General features: G+C 42.3%; 1 protein-coding gene across 2 annotated transcripts in view; it reads left to right on the top strand.

Annotated features, from left to right (window-relative positions):
• LOC110502980 (pecanex-like protein 2) overlaps nucleotides 1–15,865 on the top strand; it is a 44,530-nt gene that overhangs the window by 16,973 nt on the left and 11,692 nt on the right. For both annotated transcript variants that reach the window (XM_036960805.1, XM_021581339.2), the window contains exons 21-28: nucleotides 2,216–2,393; nucleotides 2,653–2,761; nucleotides 2,926–3,055; nucleotides 3,363–3,421; nucleotides 3,596–3,811; nucleotides 5,536–5,789; nucleotides 6,047–6,280; nucleotides 6,589–6,692. In XM_036960805.1, the coding sequence (XP_036816700.1) occupies nucleotides 2,216–2,393; nucleotides 2,653–2,761; nucleotides 2,926–3,055; nucleotides 3,363–3,421; nucleotides 3,596–3,811; nucleotides 5,536–5,789; nucleotides 6,047–6,280; nucleotides 6,589–6,692 (1,284 nt within the window). The remainder of the gene's footprint in view (nucleotides 1–2,215; nucleotides 2,394–2,652; nucleotides 2,762–2,925; nucleotides 3,056–3,362; nucleotides 3,422–3,595; nucleotides 3,812–5,535; nucleotides 5,790–6,046; nucleotides 6,281–6,588; nucleotides 6,693–15,865) is intronic.

Raw genomic sequence — 15,865 nt, 5'->3', positions numbered from 1 at the left:
GGGTTTATTGGTCACATACACAGTTTGGCAGATGTTACAGAGGGTTTATTGGTCACATACACAGTTTGGCAGATGTTACAGAGGGTTTATTGGTCACATACACCGTTTGGCAGATGTTACAGAGTGTTTATTGGTCACATACACCGTTTGGCAGATGTTACAGAGTGTTTATTGGTCACATACACCGTTTGGCAGATGTTACAGAGGGTTTATTGGTCACATACACAGTTTGGCAGATGTTACAGAGGGTTTATTGGTCACATACACAGTTTGGCAGATGTTAGAGGGTTTATTGGTCACATACACCGTTTGGCAGATGTTACAGAGGGTTTCTTGGTCACATACACAGTTTGGCAGATGTTAGAGGGTTTATTGTTCACATACACCATTTGGCAGATGTTACAGAGGGTTTATTGGTCACATACACAGTTTGGCAGATGTTACAGTGGGTTTATTGGTCACATACACAGTTTGGCAGATGTTACAGAGGGTTTATTGGTCACATACACAGTTTGGCAGATGTTACAGTGGGTTTATTGGTCACATACACAGTTTGGCAGATGTTACAGTGGGTTTATTGGTCACATACACAGTTTGGCAGATGTTACAGTGGGTTTATTGGTCACATACACAGTTTGGCAGATGTTAGAGGGTTTATTGGTCACATACACAGTTTGGCAGATGTTAGAGGGTTTATTTGTCACATGCACAGTTTGGCAGATGTTACAGAGGGTTTATTGGTCACATACACAGTTTTGCAGATGTTAGAGGGTTTATTGGTCACATACACAGTTTGGCAGATGTTACAGTGGGTTTTATTGGTCACATACACAGTTTGGCAGATGTTAGAGGGTTTATTGGTCACATACACCGTTTGGCAGATGTTACAGAGGGTTTATTGATCACATACACAGTTTGGCAGATGTTACAGTGGGTTTATTGGTCACATACACAGTTTGGCAGATGTTACAGAGGGTTTATTGGTCACATACACAGTTTGGCAGATGTTACAGTGGGTTTATTGGTCACATACACCGTTTGGCAGATGAGGGTGCAGCGAAATAATTATGTTACTAGCTCCAACAGTGCATAACAAATGTCAAACATATACTATAATAATCAAACACTAGAAACAATAAATCACGAATGTCAGAACAAATCCAGTTTGAGGTGCTCTGGGTTTAGCTTGGGAACCACTATTCCAGTGGTTCCATTGTACCGAAACTAAATCAAGTATTTGACCCAGGTCTTCTAAGAACCATTTTCAGTTTAAAACCAGTTTGTTTAGATAATCTGTCTAACATTCAGTTTAGAATGTAGAGTTAATGTTTTTCCAGGTAGATAGTGTGAAATACTTTAAACTTGCCTCTGTCCCACTTATTCGATTAGCTTAAAATGCCAATCTTCATGTACTGTAGCACCTGGGGAAACCATTGTCCAGAATCACACAGTTCTTCACAGGTTTATACTATATAGTCTTCACCAAGGTTATTATAGTTTTGTGTTTTTTTCTCTTAGTCTTTCATCCTGATTTACTAGTTTCTACTTAGTTTGAGTTGGATAAAAAGCTATTTTGTTTTGTTATTATTTAGTTTCAATTTTAGTGTTTAGAAAGTGGCAGATTTCTTCCCTGTGATAGCTAGTGATAGTGATGCTAGGCCTATTTGAAACATCGCCACCTACTGGCAGCTTTTACCTGCCAGATTCAGAGGCTTAAAAACCCCATTAGAAAAAAGCTTGAAAAACCTATTTGATTTTTGCCCAAAGTTAAAAAATTTTTTTTTGAAAAGGACATAATTCATGATGGTTTTATTTCATTTGAGTTAGTTTTTGAGTCAATGATAATAGTTTCAGTTTTCATTTTCGTTTTTCAAACAGGTTTGTTAATGATTTCATTTCCGTTTACAAAATAGTTTTTTCATGATGCTTTTTCATTTCAGTGTCAGTTTTTGTTTACTATAATAACCTTGGTCTCCACCACTCCCCTCTGTGCATGTTGGAGGTGCAGCAAAATCCGGAGTACCTTCATCAATCAAAGAAATATCACTTTGTCAGTCACTATGCTAGGGAAGAATGTGTGTTGTATATACAGTATTAGCTAGTATTGGTGCATTTGTCTCCCCTGCCTCCCTCCCCCCCATGTCACCCCTTTGCTTTGCTCCGCTGTGTCCCGTCTGTGCGCCTGAGTTGCTCAGGTCTCTGTGTCTCGCTCCAGCTGTGATGTCTTGTTGATGACAGTTGCTGGGATGAAGCTCCTCCGCGCCTCCTTCTGCAATCCCAGCTTCCAGTTCGTCACTCTCATCTTCACTATCGTCTTCTTCGAGTTTGACTGCAGCAGAGCCTCTGAAACCTTTCTGCTGGACTTTTTTATTATGTCCATTGTCTTCCACAAGGTCAGTCTGTGACGTGACCAGAGACTGGTAAGAGAGACTCTCCCAATAAAGACCTCTGAATACCATAAAATAGGGAAATTAATGCAACTCACTATGGCTGCGGTTCCCAAACTTCCTACAATTGATTAAAAAAATGTACAGTTGTATTATTCGGGGTCTGTGAAGCAGGGGACACAGCTGCTCTGTATGTAGAGTGACCTTCTTTTTACTTTTAGGATCTAAAAAAGAACTGTCAAAGCAGGTATTTGTTCCTCTACAGCTCAGCGATCTGCTTCACAAGCTCAACTTCATCATGGTTTACATCGCACCGTGGCAGATCGCATGGGGCAGTGCCTTCCACGCGTTCGCTCAGCCCTTCGCTGTGCCTCGTATCCTTTGGTTTTGACGTGTGTATGAACTACACATACTTCCACATGTTTTGACGTTGCTCTGACTGAAACTGTGACAGCGAATTTGACAGCAGGTATGTGAGTATGGTAAACCTGTTGGTTGTACCTTGGTTGTGGAGGTTCTCCTTCATGATGCAGCTCAGACTCAGCTATGTTGCTGCTGCAGACGTTCATCACAACTCTGTTCTACACCCCTCTCAGCCCGTTCCTGGGCAGCGCCATCTTCATCACCTCCTACCCGCGGCCCGTCAAGTTCTGGGAGAGGAACTACAAGTAATGACCTTTCATCGCCCGCAGCATGAGATAAAGCACAATTAAGCCTTTTAAAACACTTACCTTAAAGTGATACTGCAAGATTATCTACTTCCCCAGAGTCCGATGAACCTGTGGATACCATTTTTATGTTTCTGAATGCAGTATGAAGGAAGTTAAAGGTAGTTTCGCTAGAAAATGCCTCCTAGAACCCCTGTTGACATCCATATAAGGACATTTCTGTGTCAGAGATGATGTCATACACTCAGCTATAGGCGAAGTGGTCTCTGTACTGTCTCCCTAACCTTGGTTTGGTACCATTTTGCAGCACCAAACGTATTGACAACGCCAATAGCAGACTGGTATCTCAGGTTGATAAAGAGACAGGTAAAATATGACATTTATTTAATTAACATGATCATGTTATCCTCCCTAATTAACATTAACCGGAGAAGCTGATTTCGAATTTCTCAACTCGACAATGATCTTCTCATGGTTAATACATGTTGTTTTGTTGGTCATGTCAATCAGTGTATTTTACATAAACTTTTATTCCTCCAGGATGTGACGACAACAACCTGAACTCCATCTTCTATGAGTATCTGACACGCTCTCTGCAGCACTCTCTGTGTGGTGACCTGATGCTGGGCCGCTGGGGGAACTACAGCTCTGGAGACTGCTTCATCCTGGCCTCTGACTACCTCAACGCCTTCATTCACCTCATCGAGATCGGCAACGGCCTGGTCACCTTCCAGCTCCGAGGCTTGGAGTTCAGAGGTCAGATACTGACTAATACACAATGAGGAGCACTATACCACACCCAGAGCCATATATACCTACACTGCCTTCAGAAAGTATTCAGACCCCTTGAGTGTTACACATTTTGTTACAAAATGGATTACATTTTTTAAAATCCTCAGCAATCTACACATAGTACCCCATAATGACGAAGTGCGAACAGGTTTTTCTACATTTTTGCAAATGTATAATTTATTATTTACACAAGTATTCAGACCCTTTGCTATGAGCTCAGGTATATCCTGTTTCCATTGATCATCCTTGAGATGTTTCTACAACTTGATTGGAGTCCACCTATGGTAAATTCAATTGATTGGACATGATTTAGAAAGGCACACACCTGTCTATATAAGGTCCCACAGTTGACAGTGCATGTCAGAGCATAAACTTAGCCATGAGGTCAAAGGAATTTCCATAGAGCTCCAAGACAGGATTGTGCTGACAACAGATCTGGGGAAGGGTACCAAGACTTTGGAACCACCAAGACTTTTCCTAGAGCTGGCTACCCGGCCAAACTGAGCAATCGGGGGAGGGCCTTGGTCAGGGAGGTGACCAAGAACCCGATGGTCATTCTGACAGAGCTCTAGAGTTCCTCTGTGGAGATGGGAGATGGGTTCCTCTGTGGAGATGGGAGAACCTTCCTGAAGGACAACCATCTCTGCAACACTCCACCAATCAGGCCTTTATGGTAGAGTGGCCAGAAGGCAAATGACAGCTTGCTTTGAGTTTGCCAAAAGGCACCTAAAGTTTGGAGTTTTCCAAAAGGCACCTCTTTGGCCTGAATGCCAAGCGTCATGTCTGGAGGAAACCTGGCACCATCTCTATTGTGTAGCATGGTGGTAGCAACATCATGCTGTGGGGATGTTTTTTAGCGGCAAGGACTGGGAGACTCTTCAGGATCGACGGAATGATGAACGGAGCAATGTACAACGACCATAAGCACACAACCAAGACAACAAAGGAGTGGTTTTAGGACAAGTCTCTGAATGCCCTTGAGTGGCCCAGCCAGAGCTCGAACATCTGTGGAGAGACCTGAAAATAGCTGTGCAGCAACGCTCCCAACCTGACAGCGCTTGAGAGGATCTGAAGAATGGGAGAAACTCCCCAATTACAGGTGTGCCAAGCTTGTAGAGTTGTACCCAAGAAAACTTGAGGTTGTAATCGCTGCCGAAGATGCTTCAACAAAGTACTGAGTAAAGGGTCTGAATACTTATGTAAATGTAAATGTGATATTTCAGTTTTTTTTAAATGAATTACCAAAAATGTTTCAAACTTTTTTGGCTTTGTTATTATGGATTATTGTGTGTAGATTAATGAGGGGAAAAACAATTTGATACATTTTAGAACCTAACAAAATGTGGAAAAAGTCAAGGGGTCTGAATATTTTCCTATTTTCCTGTTGCACTGCCTATACCTGTAAGTACTCTGTGGCTATGATCATTCTACTGATATGGGAAATATCTTGACTGTGTTGAATGTTACAAGTTTCTTAAATTTATTACATTTTCTTTGAAATTGTTTTCTAATAATCATGAGCTCCACATCTCGACCACTGACGTACAACCACCCATAACATGATGGTCTGTGGTCCTTCTCCTTCTGATTCAGAGGGGTTGGGTTAAATGCGGAAAACACATTTCGGTTTAATGTACTCAGTTGTGCTACTGACTAGGTATCTCCTTTCCCCTTCTCCTCCTCCCCAGGTACATACTGCCAGCAGAGGGAGGTAGAGGCCATCACTGAGGGGGTAGAGGAGGACGATTCCTGTTGCTGCTGTGAGCCGGGCCACCTGCCAAACGTCCTGTCCTGCAACGCGGCCTTCAACCTGCGATGGCTGGCCTGGGAGGTCACCACCACCAAGTACCTGCTGGAGGGCTACAGCATCAGCGAGAACAACGCTGCCACCATGCTGCAGGTGTACGACCTGCGCAAACTGCTCGTCAGCTACTATCTGAAGGTTGTAGACCTTTTGACGTCTTATGGAAATGTAACAGACAATAAAGACTTGAATTTGAATTTAACCTATGATCTAAGCAGTTTAATATTCATTTATTTTTATACTTTCAACATCTTTGTAATTCATTACTGCTTTTATTTCAAAAGCAATGAAGTCTGAGCTTAACTGCTGAGCTTCAAAACCTTTGCAAGCAAGGAGTAGGCAATACAAATATATATTTCATCATCAATACTTATTCCCTACTGTTTCACCTCTAGAGCATAATCTACTACCTGATCCAGTCCCTGAAGCTACAGACTTGGATCAAGGATCCCTCTATCACGAAAGCTCTGGTGTCCTACACCAAGTGGCACCACATAGAGAGAGACCCGGCCGTGTTCAGCGTTAAGATAGACGAGGACTACGTCCACTGCCTCCAGGGCGTCACCAGGACCAGCTTCTGTAACATCTATCTGGAATGGATCCAGTACTGTGCCAACAAACTGGAGGAGGTGAGTGGAGATGTGAGATTGCAATGCACAGTACAATAATGCATGTGGTAAGGAAAACTCCAGGTCCTTGTCTAGTTCATTTTTCCTTGTCAGGAAAACTCCATGCCTAAGTCTAGTTTATTTTTCATGGTCAAGAAAACTCTAGGAACTAGTTCATGCTTCCTGATAAGGTCATGTGGTCAGGGAAAAAAACAGAGCCTTGACCTGCAGTCTTGATGACCCCATGTTGTACCTTTTTTTGTTTCCTTGCTGCTGGTCATTTCAGAGGATGTGAACACTGATGACCTTTGACCCTTGTGTTTTGCCAGCCTGTGGACTGTGACGAGGACTCCCCTCTGGTCACTCTGTGCTATGCCTTGTCTGTGCTGGGCAGGAGATCCTTGGGGACAGCATCTCACAACATGTCCAACAGGTGAACCTTCCATAACTGTCAAATATTAATTCCTTTCATGTTATGTGGTTTTACCACCCTCCAGGGATGTTGTGTTATATATGGGGTTTTATTACCCTCCAGGGATGTTGTGTTATATATGGGGTTTTATTACCCTCCAGGGATGTTGTGTTATATATGGGGTTTTATTACCCTCCAGGGATGTTGTGTTATATATGGGGTTTTATTACCCTCCATGGATGTTGTGTTATATATGGGGTTTTATTACCCTCCAGGAATGTTGTGTTATATATGGGGTTTTATTACCCTCCAGGGATGTTGTGTTATATATGGGGTTTTATTACCCTCCATGGATGTTGTGTTATATATGGGGGTTTACTACCCTCCAGGGATGTTGTGTTATATATGGGTTTTTACTACCCTCCAGGGATGTTGTGTTGTGTTATATATGGGTTTTTATTACCCTCCAGGGATGTTGTGTTATATATGGGTTTTTATTACCCTCCAGGGATGTTGTGTTATATATGGGGTTTTATTACCCTCCAGGAATGTTGTGTTATATATGGGTTTTTATTACCCTCCAGGAATGTTGTGTTATATATGGGGGTTTACTACCCTCCAGGGATGTTGTGTTATATATGGGAGTTTACTACCCTCCAGGGATGTTGTGTTGTGTTATATAAGGGGTTTTATTACCCTCCAGGAATGTTGTGTTATATATGGGGGTTTACTACCCTCCAGGGATGTTGTGTTGTGTTATATATGGGGTTTTATTACCCTCCAGGAATGTTGTGTTATATATGGGGGTTTACTACCCTCCAGGGATGTTGTGTTATATATGGGGTTTTATTACCCTCCAGGGATGTTGTGTTATATATGGGGTTTTGTTACCCTCCATGGATGTTGTGTTATATATGGGGTTTTGTTACCCTCCAGGGATGTTGTGTTATATATGGGGTTTTATTACCCTCCAGGGATGTTGTGTTATATATGGGGTTTTATTACCCTCCAGGAATGTTGTGTTATATATGGGTTTTTATTACCCTCCAGGGATGTTGTGTTATATATGGGGGTTTACTACCCTCCAGGGATGTTGTGTTGTGTTATATATGGGGTTTTATTACCCTCCAGACATGTTGTATTGTGTTATATATGGGGTTTTGTTACCCTCCAGGGATGTTGTGTTATATATGGGGTTTTATTACCCTCCAGACATGTTGTGTTATATATGGGGTTTTGTTACCCTCCAGGGATGTTGTGTTATATATGGGGTTTTATTACCCTCCAGACATGTTGTGTTATATATGGGGGTTTACTACCCTCCAGGGATGTTGTGTTATATATGGGGGTTTACTACCCTCCAGGGATGTTGTGTTCTATATGGGGTTTTACTACCCTCCAGGGATGTTGTGTTCTATATGGGGTTTTATTACCCTCCAGGGATTTTGTGTTATATATGGGGTTTTATTACCCTCCAGGGATGTTGTGTTATATATGGGGTTTTACTACCCTCCAGGGATGTTGTGTTATATATGGGGTTTTATTACCCTCCAGGGATGTTGTGTTATATATGGGTTTTTACTACCCTCCAGGGATGTTGTGTTATATGGGGTTTTATTACCCTCCAGGGATGTTGTGTTATATATGGGGTTTTGTTACCCTCCAGGGATGTTGTGTTATATATGGGGTGTTATTACCCTCCAGGGATGTTGTGTTATATATGGGGGTTTTACTACCCTCCAGGGATGTTGTGTTATATATGGGGTTTTACTACCCTGCAGGGATGTTGTGTTATATATGGGGTTTTATTGCCCTCCAGGGATGTTGTGTTATATATGGGGTTTTATTGCCCTCCAGGGATGTTGTGTTGTGTTATATATGGGGTTTTATTACCCTCCAGGGATTTTGTGTTATATATGGGGTTTTATTACCCTCCAGGGATGTTGTGTTATATATGGGGGTTTACTACCATCCAGGGATGTTGTGTTATATATGGGGGTTTACTACCCTCCAGGGATGTTGTGTTATATATGGGTTTTTACTACCCTCCAGGGATGTTGTGTTGTGTTATATATGGGTTTTTATTACCCTCCAGGGATGTTGTGTTATATATGGGTTTTTATTACCCTCCAGGGATGTTGTGTTATATATGGGGTTTTATTACCCTCCAGGAATGTTGTGTTATATATGGGTTTTTATTACCCTCCAGGAATGTTGTGTTATATATGGGGGTTTACTACCCTCCAGGGATGTTGTGTTATATATGGGAGTTTACTACCCTCCAGGGATGTTGTGTTGTGTTATATAAGGGGTTTTATTACCCTCCAGGAATGTTGTGTTATATATGGGGGTTTACTACCCTCCAGGGATGTTGTGTTGTGTTATATATGGGGTTTTATTACCCTCCAGGAATGTTGTGTTATATATGGGGGTTTACTACCCTCCAGGGATGTTGTGTTATATATGGGGTTTTATTACCCTCCAGGGATGTTGTGTTATATATGGGGTTTTGTTACCCTCCATGGATGTTGTGTTATATATGGGGTTTTGTTACCCTCCAGGGATGTTGTGTTATATATGGGGTTTTATTACCCTCCAGGGATGTTGTGTTATATATGGGGTTTTATTACCCTCCAGGAATGTTGTGTTATATATGGGTTTTTATTACCCTCCAGGGATGTTGTGTTATATATGGGGGTTTACTACCCTCCAGGGATGTTGTGTTGTGTTATATATGGGGTTTTATTACCCTCCAGACATGTTGTATTGTGTTATATATGGGGTTTTGTTACCCTCCAGGGATGTTGTGTTATATATGGGGTTTTATTACCCTCCAGACATGTTGTGTTATATATGGGGTTTTGTTACCCTCCAGGGATGTTGTGTTATATATGGGGTTTTATTACCCTCCAGACATGTTGTGTTATATATGGGGGTTTACTACCCTCCAGGGATGTTGTGTTATATATGGGGGTTTACTACCCTCCAGGGATGTTGTGTTCTATATGGGGTTTTACTACCCTCCAGGGATGTTGTGTTCTATATGGGGTTTTATTACCCTCCAGGGATTTTGTGTTATATATGGGGTTTTATTACCCTCCAGGGATGTTGTGTTATATATGGGGTTTTACTACCCTCCAGGGATGTTGTGTTATATATGGGGTTTTATTACCCTCCAGGGATGTTGTGTTATATATGGGTTTTTACTACCCTCCAGGGATGTTGTGTTATATGGGGTTTTATTACCCTCCAGGGATGTTGTGTTATATATGGGGTTTTGTTACCCTCCAGGGATGTTGTGTTATATATGGGGTGTTATTACCCTCCAGGGATGTTGTGTTATATATGGGGGTTTTACTACCCTCCAGGGATGTTGTGTTATATATGGGGTTTTACTACCCTGCAGGGATGTTGTGTTATATATGGGGTTTTATTGCCCTCCAGGGATGTTGTGTTATATATGGGGTTTTATTGCCCTCCAGGGATGTTGTGTTGTGTTATATATGGGGTTTTATTACCCTCCAGGGATTTTGTGTTATATATGGGGTTTTATTACCCTCCAGGGATGTTGTGTTATATATGGGGGTTTACTACCATCCAGGGATGTTGTGTTATATATGGGGGTTTACTACCCTCCAGGGATGTTGTGTTATATATGGGGGTTTACTACCCTCCAGGGATGTTGTGTTATAAATGGGGGTTTACTACCCTCCAGGGATGTTGTGTTATATATGGGGGTTTACTACCCTCCATGGATGTTGTGTTATATATGGAGTTTTATTACCCTCCAGGGATGTTGTGTTATATATGGGGTTTTATTACCCTCCAGGGATGTTGTGTTATATATGGGGTTTTGTTACCCTCCAGGGATGTTGTGTTATATATGGGGTTTTATTACCCTCCAGGGATGTTGTGTTATATATGGGGTTTTATTACCCTCCAGGGATGTTGTGTTATATATGGGGTTTTGTTACCCTCCAGGGATGTTGTGTTATATATGGGGTTTTATTGCCCTCCAGGGATGTTGTGTTATATGGGGTTTTATTACCCTCCAGGGATGTTGTGTTATATATGGGGGTTTTATTACCCTCCAGGGATGTTGTGTTATATATGGGGTTTTACTACCCTCCAGGGATGTTGTGTTATATATGGGGTTTTGTTACCCTCCAGGGATGTTGTGTTATATATGGGGTTTTATTACCCTCCAGGGATGTTGTGTTATATATGGGGTTTTATTACCCTAAAGGGATGTTGTGTTATATATGGGGTTTTGTTACCCTCCAGGGATGTTGTGTTATATATGGGGTGTTATTACCCTCCAGGGATGTTGTGTTATATATGGGGTTTTGTTACCCTCCAGGGATGTTGTGTTATATATGGGGTGTTATTACTCTCCAGGGATGTTGTTATATATGGGGTTTTGTTACCCTCCAGGGATGTTGTGTTATATATGGGGGTTTTACTACCCTCCAGGGATGTTGTGTTATATATGGGGTTTTACTACCCTGCAGGGATGTTGTTATATATGGGGTTTTGTTACCCTCCAGGGATGTTGTGTTATATATTGGGTTTTATTACCCTCCAGGGATGTTGTGTTATATATGGGGTTTTATTACCCTCCAGGGATGTTGTGTTATATATGGGGTTTTATTGCCCTCCAGGGATGTTGTGTTATATATTGGGTTTTATTACCCTCCAGGGATGTTGTGTTATATATGGGGTTTTATTACCCTCCAGGGATGTTGTGTTATATATGGGGTTTTATTGCCCTCCAGGGATGTTGTGTTATATATAGTGGGTTTTATTACCCTCCAGGGATGTTGTGTTATATATGGGGTTTTATTGCCCTCCAGGGATGTTGTGTTATATATAGTGGGTTTTATTACCCTCCAGGGATGTTGTGTTATATATAGTGGGTTTTATTACCCTCCAGACATGTTGTGTTCAAATCAAATCAAATGTTATTTGTCACATACACATGGTTAGCAGATGTTAATGAGAGTGTAGCGAAATGCTTGTGCTTCTAGTTCCGACAATGCAGTAATAACCAACAAGTAATCTAACTAACAATTCCAAAACTACTGTCTTATACACAGTGCAAGGGGATAAAGAATATGTACATAAGGATATATGAATGACTGATGGTACAGAGCAGCATAGGCAGGATACAGTAGATGGTATCGACTACAGTATATACATGAGGTAAACAAAGTGGCATAGTTAAAGTGGCTAGTGATACATGTATTACATAAGGATGCAGTCAATGATATAGAGTACAGTATATACGTATGCATATGAGATGAATAATGTAGGGTAAGTAACATTATATAAGGTGGCATTGTTTAAAGTGGCTAGTGATATATTTACATCATTTCCCATCAATTCCCATTATTAAAGTGGCTGGAGTTGAGTCAGTGTCAGTGTGTTGGCAGCAGCCACTCAATGTTAGGGGTGGCTGTTTAACAGTCTGATGGCCTTGAGATAGAAGCTGTTTTTCAGTCTCTCGGTCCCAGCTTTGATGCACCTGTACTGACCTCGCCTTCTGGATGATAGCGGGGTGAACAGGCAGTGGCTCGGGTGGTTGATGTCCTTGATGATCTTTATGGCCTTCCTGTAACATCGGGTGGTGTAGGTGTCCTGGAGGGCAGGTAGTTTGCCCCCGGTGATGCGTTGTGCAGACCTCACTACCCTCTGGAGAGCCTTACGGTTGTGGGCGGAGCAGTTGCCGTACCAGGCGGTGATACAGCCCGCCAGGATGCTCTCGATTGTGCATCTGGAGAAGTTTGTGAGTGCTTTTGGTGACAAACCAAATTTCTTCAGCCTCCTGGGGTTGAAGAGGCGCTGCTGCGCCTTCTTCACGATGCTGTCTGTGTGAGTGGACCAATTCAGTTTGTCTGTGATGTGTATGCCGAGGAACTTAAAACTTGCTACCCTCTCCACTACTGTTCCATCGATGTGGATAGGGGGGTGTTCCCTCTGCTGTTTCCTGAAGTCCACAATCATCTCCTTAGTTTTGTTGACGTTGAGTGTGAGGTTATTTTCCTGACACCACACTCCGAGGGCCCTCACCTCCTCCCTGTAGGCCGTCTCGTCGTTGTTGGTAATCAAGCCTACCACTGTTGTGTCGTCCGCAAACTTGATGATTGAGTTGGAGGTGTGCGTGGCCACGCAGTCGTGGGTGAACAGGGAGTACAGGAGAGGGCTCAGAACGCACCCTTGTGGGGCCCCAGTGTTGAGGATCAGCGGGGTGGAGATGTTGTTGCCTACCCTCACCACCTGGGGGCGGCCCGTCAGGAAGTCCAGTACCCAGTTGCACAGGGCGGGGTCGAGACCCAGGGTCTCGAGCTTGATGATGAGCTTGGAGGGTACTATGGTGTTGAATGCCGAGCTGTAGTCGATGAACAGCATTCTCACATAGGTATTCCTCTTGTCCAGATGGGTTAGGGCAGTGTGCAGTGTGGTTGAGATTGCATCGGCTGTGGACCTATTTGGGCGGTAAGCAAATTGGAGTGGGTCTAGGGTGTCGGGTAGGGTGGAGGTGATATGGTCCTTGACTAGTCTCTCAAAGCACTTCATGATGACGGAAGTGAGTGCTGTGTTGTGTTATATATGGGGTTTTATTACCCTCCATGGATGTTGTGTTGTGTTATATATGGGGTTTTATTACCCTCCAGGGATGTTGTGTTGTGTTATATATGGGGTTTTATTACCCTCCATGGATGTTGTGTTGTGTTATATATGGGGTTTTATTACCCTCCAGGGATGTTGTGTTATATATGGGGTTTTATTACCCTCCAGGGATGTTGTGTTATATATGGGGTTTTATTACCCTCCATGGATGTTGTGTTGTGTTATATATGGGGTTTTATTACCCTCCAGGGATGTTGTGTTATATATGGGGTTGTATTACCCTCCAGGGATGTTGTGTTATATATGGGTTTTTATTACCCTCCAGGAATGTTGTGTTATATATGGGGGTTTACTACCCTCCAGGGATGTTGTGTTATATATGGGAGTTTACTACCCTCCAGGGATGTTGTGTTGTGTTATATAAGGGGTTTTATTACCCTCCAGGAATGTTGTGTTATATATGGGGGTTTACTACCCTCCAGGGATGTTGTGTTGTGTTATATATGGGGTTTTATTACCCTCCAGGAATGTTGTGTTATATATGGGGGTTTACTACCCTCCAGGGATGTTGTGTTGTGTTATATATGGGGTTTTATTACCCTCCAGGAATGTTGTGTTATATATGGGTTTTATTACCCTCCAGGAATGTTGTGTTATATATGGGTTTTTATTACCCTCCAGGGATGTTGTGTTATATATGGGGGTTTACTACCCTCCAGGGATGTTGTGTTGTGTTATATATGGAGTTTTACTACACTCCATGGATGTTGTGTTGTGTTATATATGGGGTTTTGTTACCCTCCAGGGATGTTGTGTTATATATGGGGTTTTATTACCCTCCAGGGATGTTGTGTTATATATGGGGTTTTGTTACCCTCCATGGATGTTGTGTTATATATGGGGTTTTGTTACCCTCCAGGGATGTTGTGTTATATATGGGGTTTTATTACCCTCCAGGGATGTTGTGTTATATATGGGGTTTTATTACCCTCCAGGAATGTTGTGTTATATATGGGTTTTTATTACCCTCCAGGGATGTTGTGTTATATATGGGGGTTTACTACCCTCCAGGGATGTTGTGTTGTGTTATATATGGGGTTTTATTACCCTCCAGACATATTGTATTGTGTTATATATGGGGTTTTGTTACCCTCCAGGGATGTTGTGTTATATATGGGGTTTTATTACCCTCCAGACATGTTGTGTTATATATGGGGTTTTGTTACCCTCCAGGGATGTTGTGTTATATATGGGGTTTTATTACCCTCCAGACATGTTGTGTTATATATGGGGGTTTACTACCCTCCAGGGATGTTGTGTTATATATGGGGGTTTACTACCCTCCAGGGATGTTGTGTTCTATATGGGGTTTTACTACCCTCCAGGGATGTTGTGTTCTATATGGGGTTTTATTACCCTCCAGGGATTTTGTGTTATATATGGGGTTTTATTACCCTCCAGGGATGTTGTGTTATATATGGGGTTTTACTACCCTCCAGGGATGTTGTGTTATATATGGGGTTTTATTACCCTCCAGGGATGTTGTGTTATATATGGGTTTTTACTACCCTCCAGGGATGTTGTGTTATATGGGGTTTTATTACCCTCCAGGGATGTTGTGTTATATATGGGGTTTTGTTACCCTCCAGGGATGTTGTGTTATATATGGGGTGTTATTACCCTCCAGGGATGTTGTGTTATATATGGGGGTTTTACTACCCTCCAGGGATGTTGTGTTATATATGGGGTTTTACTACCCTGCAGGGATGTTGTGTTATATATGGGGTTTTATTGCCCTCCAGGGATGTTGTGTTATATATGGGGTTTTATTGCCCTCCAGGGATGTTGTGTTGTGTTATATATGGGGTTTTATTACCCTCCAGGGATTTTGTGTTATATATGGGGTTTTATTACCCTCCAGGGATGTTGTGTTATATATGGGGGTTTACTACCCTCCAGGGATGTTGTGTTATATATGGGGGTTTACTACCCTCCAGGGATGTTGTGTTATATATGGGGGTTTACTACCCTCCAGGGATGTTGTGTTATATATGGGGGTTTACTACCATCCAGGGATGTTGTGTTATATATGGGGGTTTACTACCCTCCAGGGATGTTGTGTTATATATGGGGGTTTACTACCCTCCAGGGATGTTGTGTTATAAATGGGGGTTTACTACCCTCCAGGGATGTTGTGTTATATATGGGGGTTTACTACCCTCCATGGATGTTGTGTTATATATGGAGTTTTATTACCCTCCAGGGATGTTGTGTTATATATGGGGTTTTATTACCCTCCAGGGATGTTGTGTTATATATGGGGTTTTACTACCCTCCAGGGATGTTGTGTTATATATGGGGTTTTATTACCCTCCAGGGATGTTGTGTTATATATGGGGTTTTATTACCCTCCAGGGATGTTGTGTTATATATGGGGTTTTATTACCCTCCAGGGATGTTGTGTTATATATGGGGTTTTGTTACCCTCCAGGGATGTTGTGTTATATATGGGGTGTTATTACCCTCCAGGGATGTTGTGTTATATATGGGGTTTTGTTACCCTC

The sequence above is a fragment of the Oncorhynchus mykiss genome, chromosome 23, assembly GCF_013265735.2.
Source record: "Oncorhynchus mykiss isolate Arlee chromosome 23, USDA_OmykA_1.1, whole genome shotgun sequence".
In the NCBI taxonomy this organism is placed as follows: Eukaryota; Metazoa; Chordata; class Actinopteri; order Salmoniformes; family Salmonidae; genus Oncorhynchus; species Oncorhynchus mykiss.
Note: the sequence above shows the minus strand (reverse complement) of the source record. Positions and strands in the feature narration are given on the sequence as shown.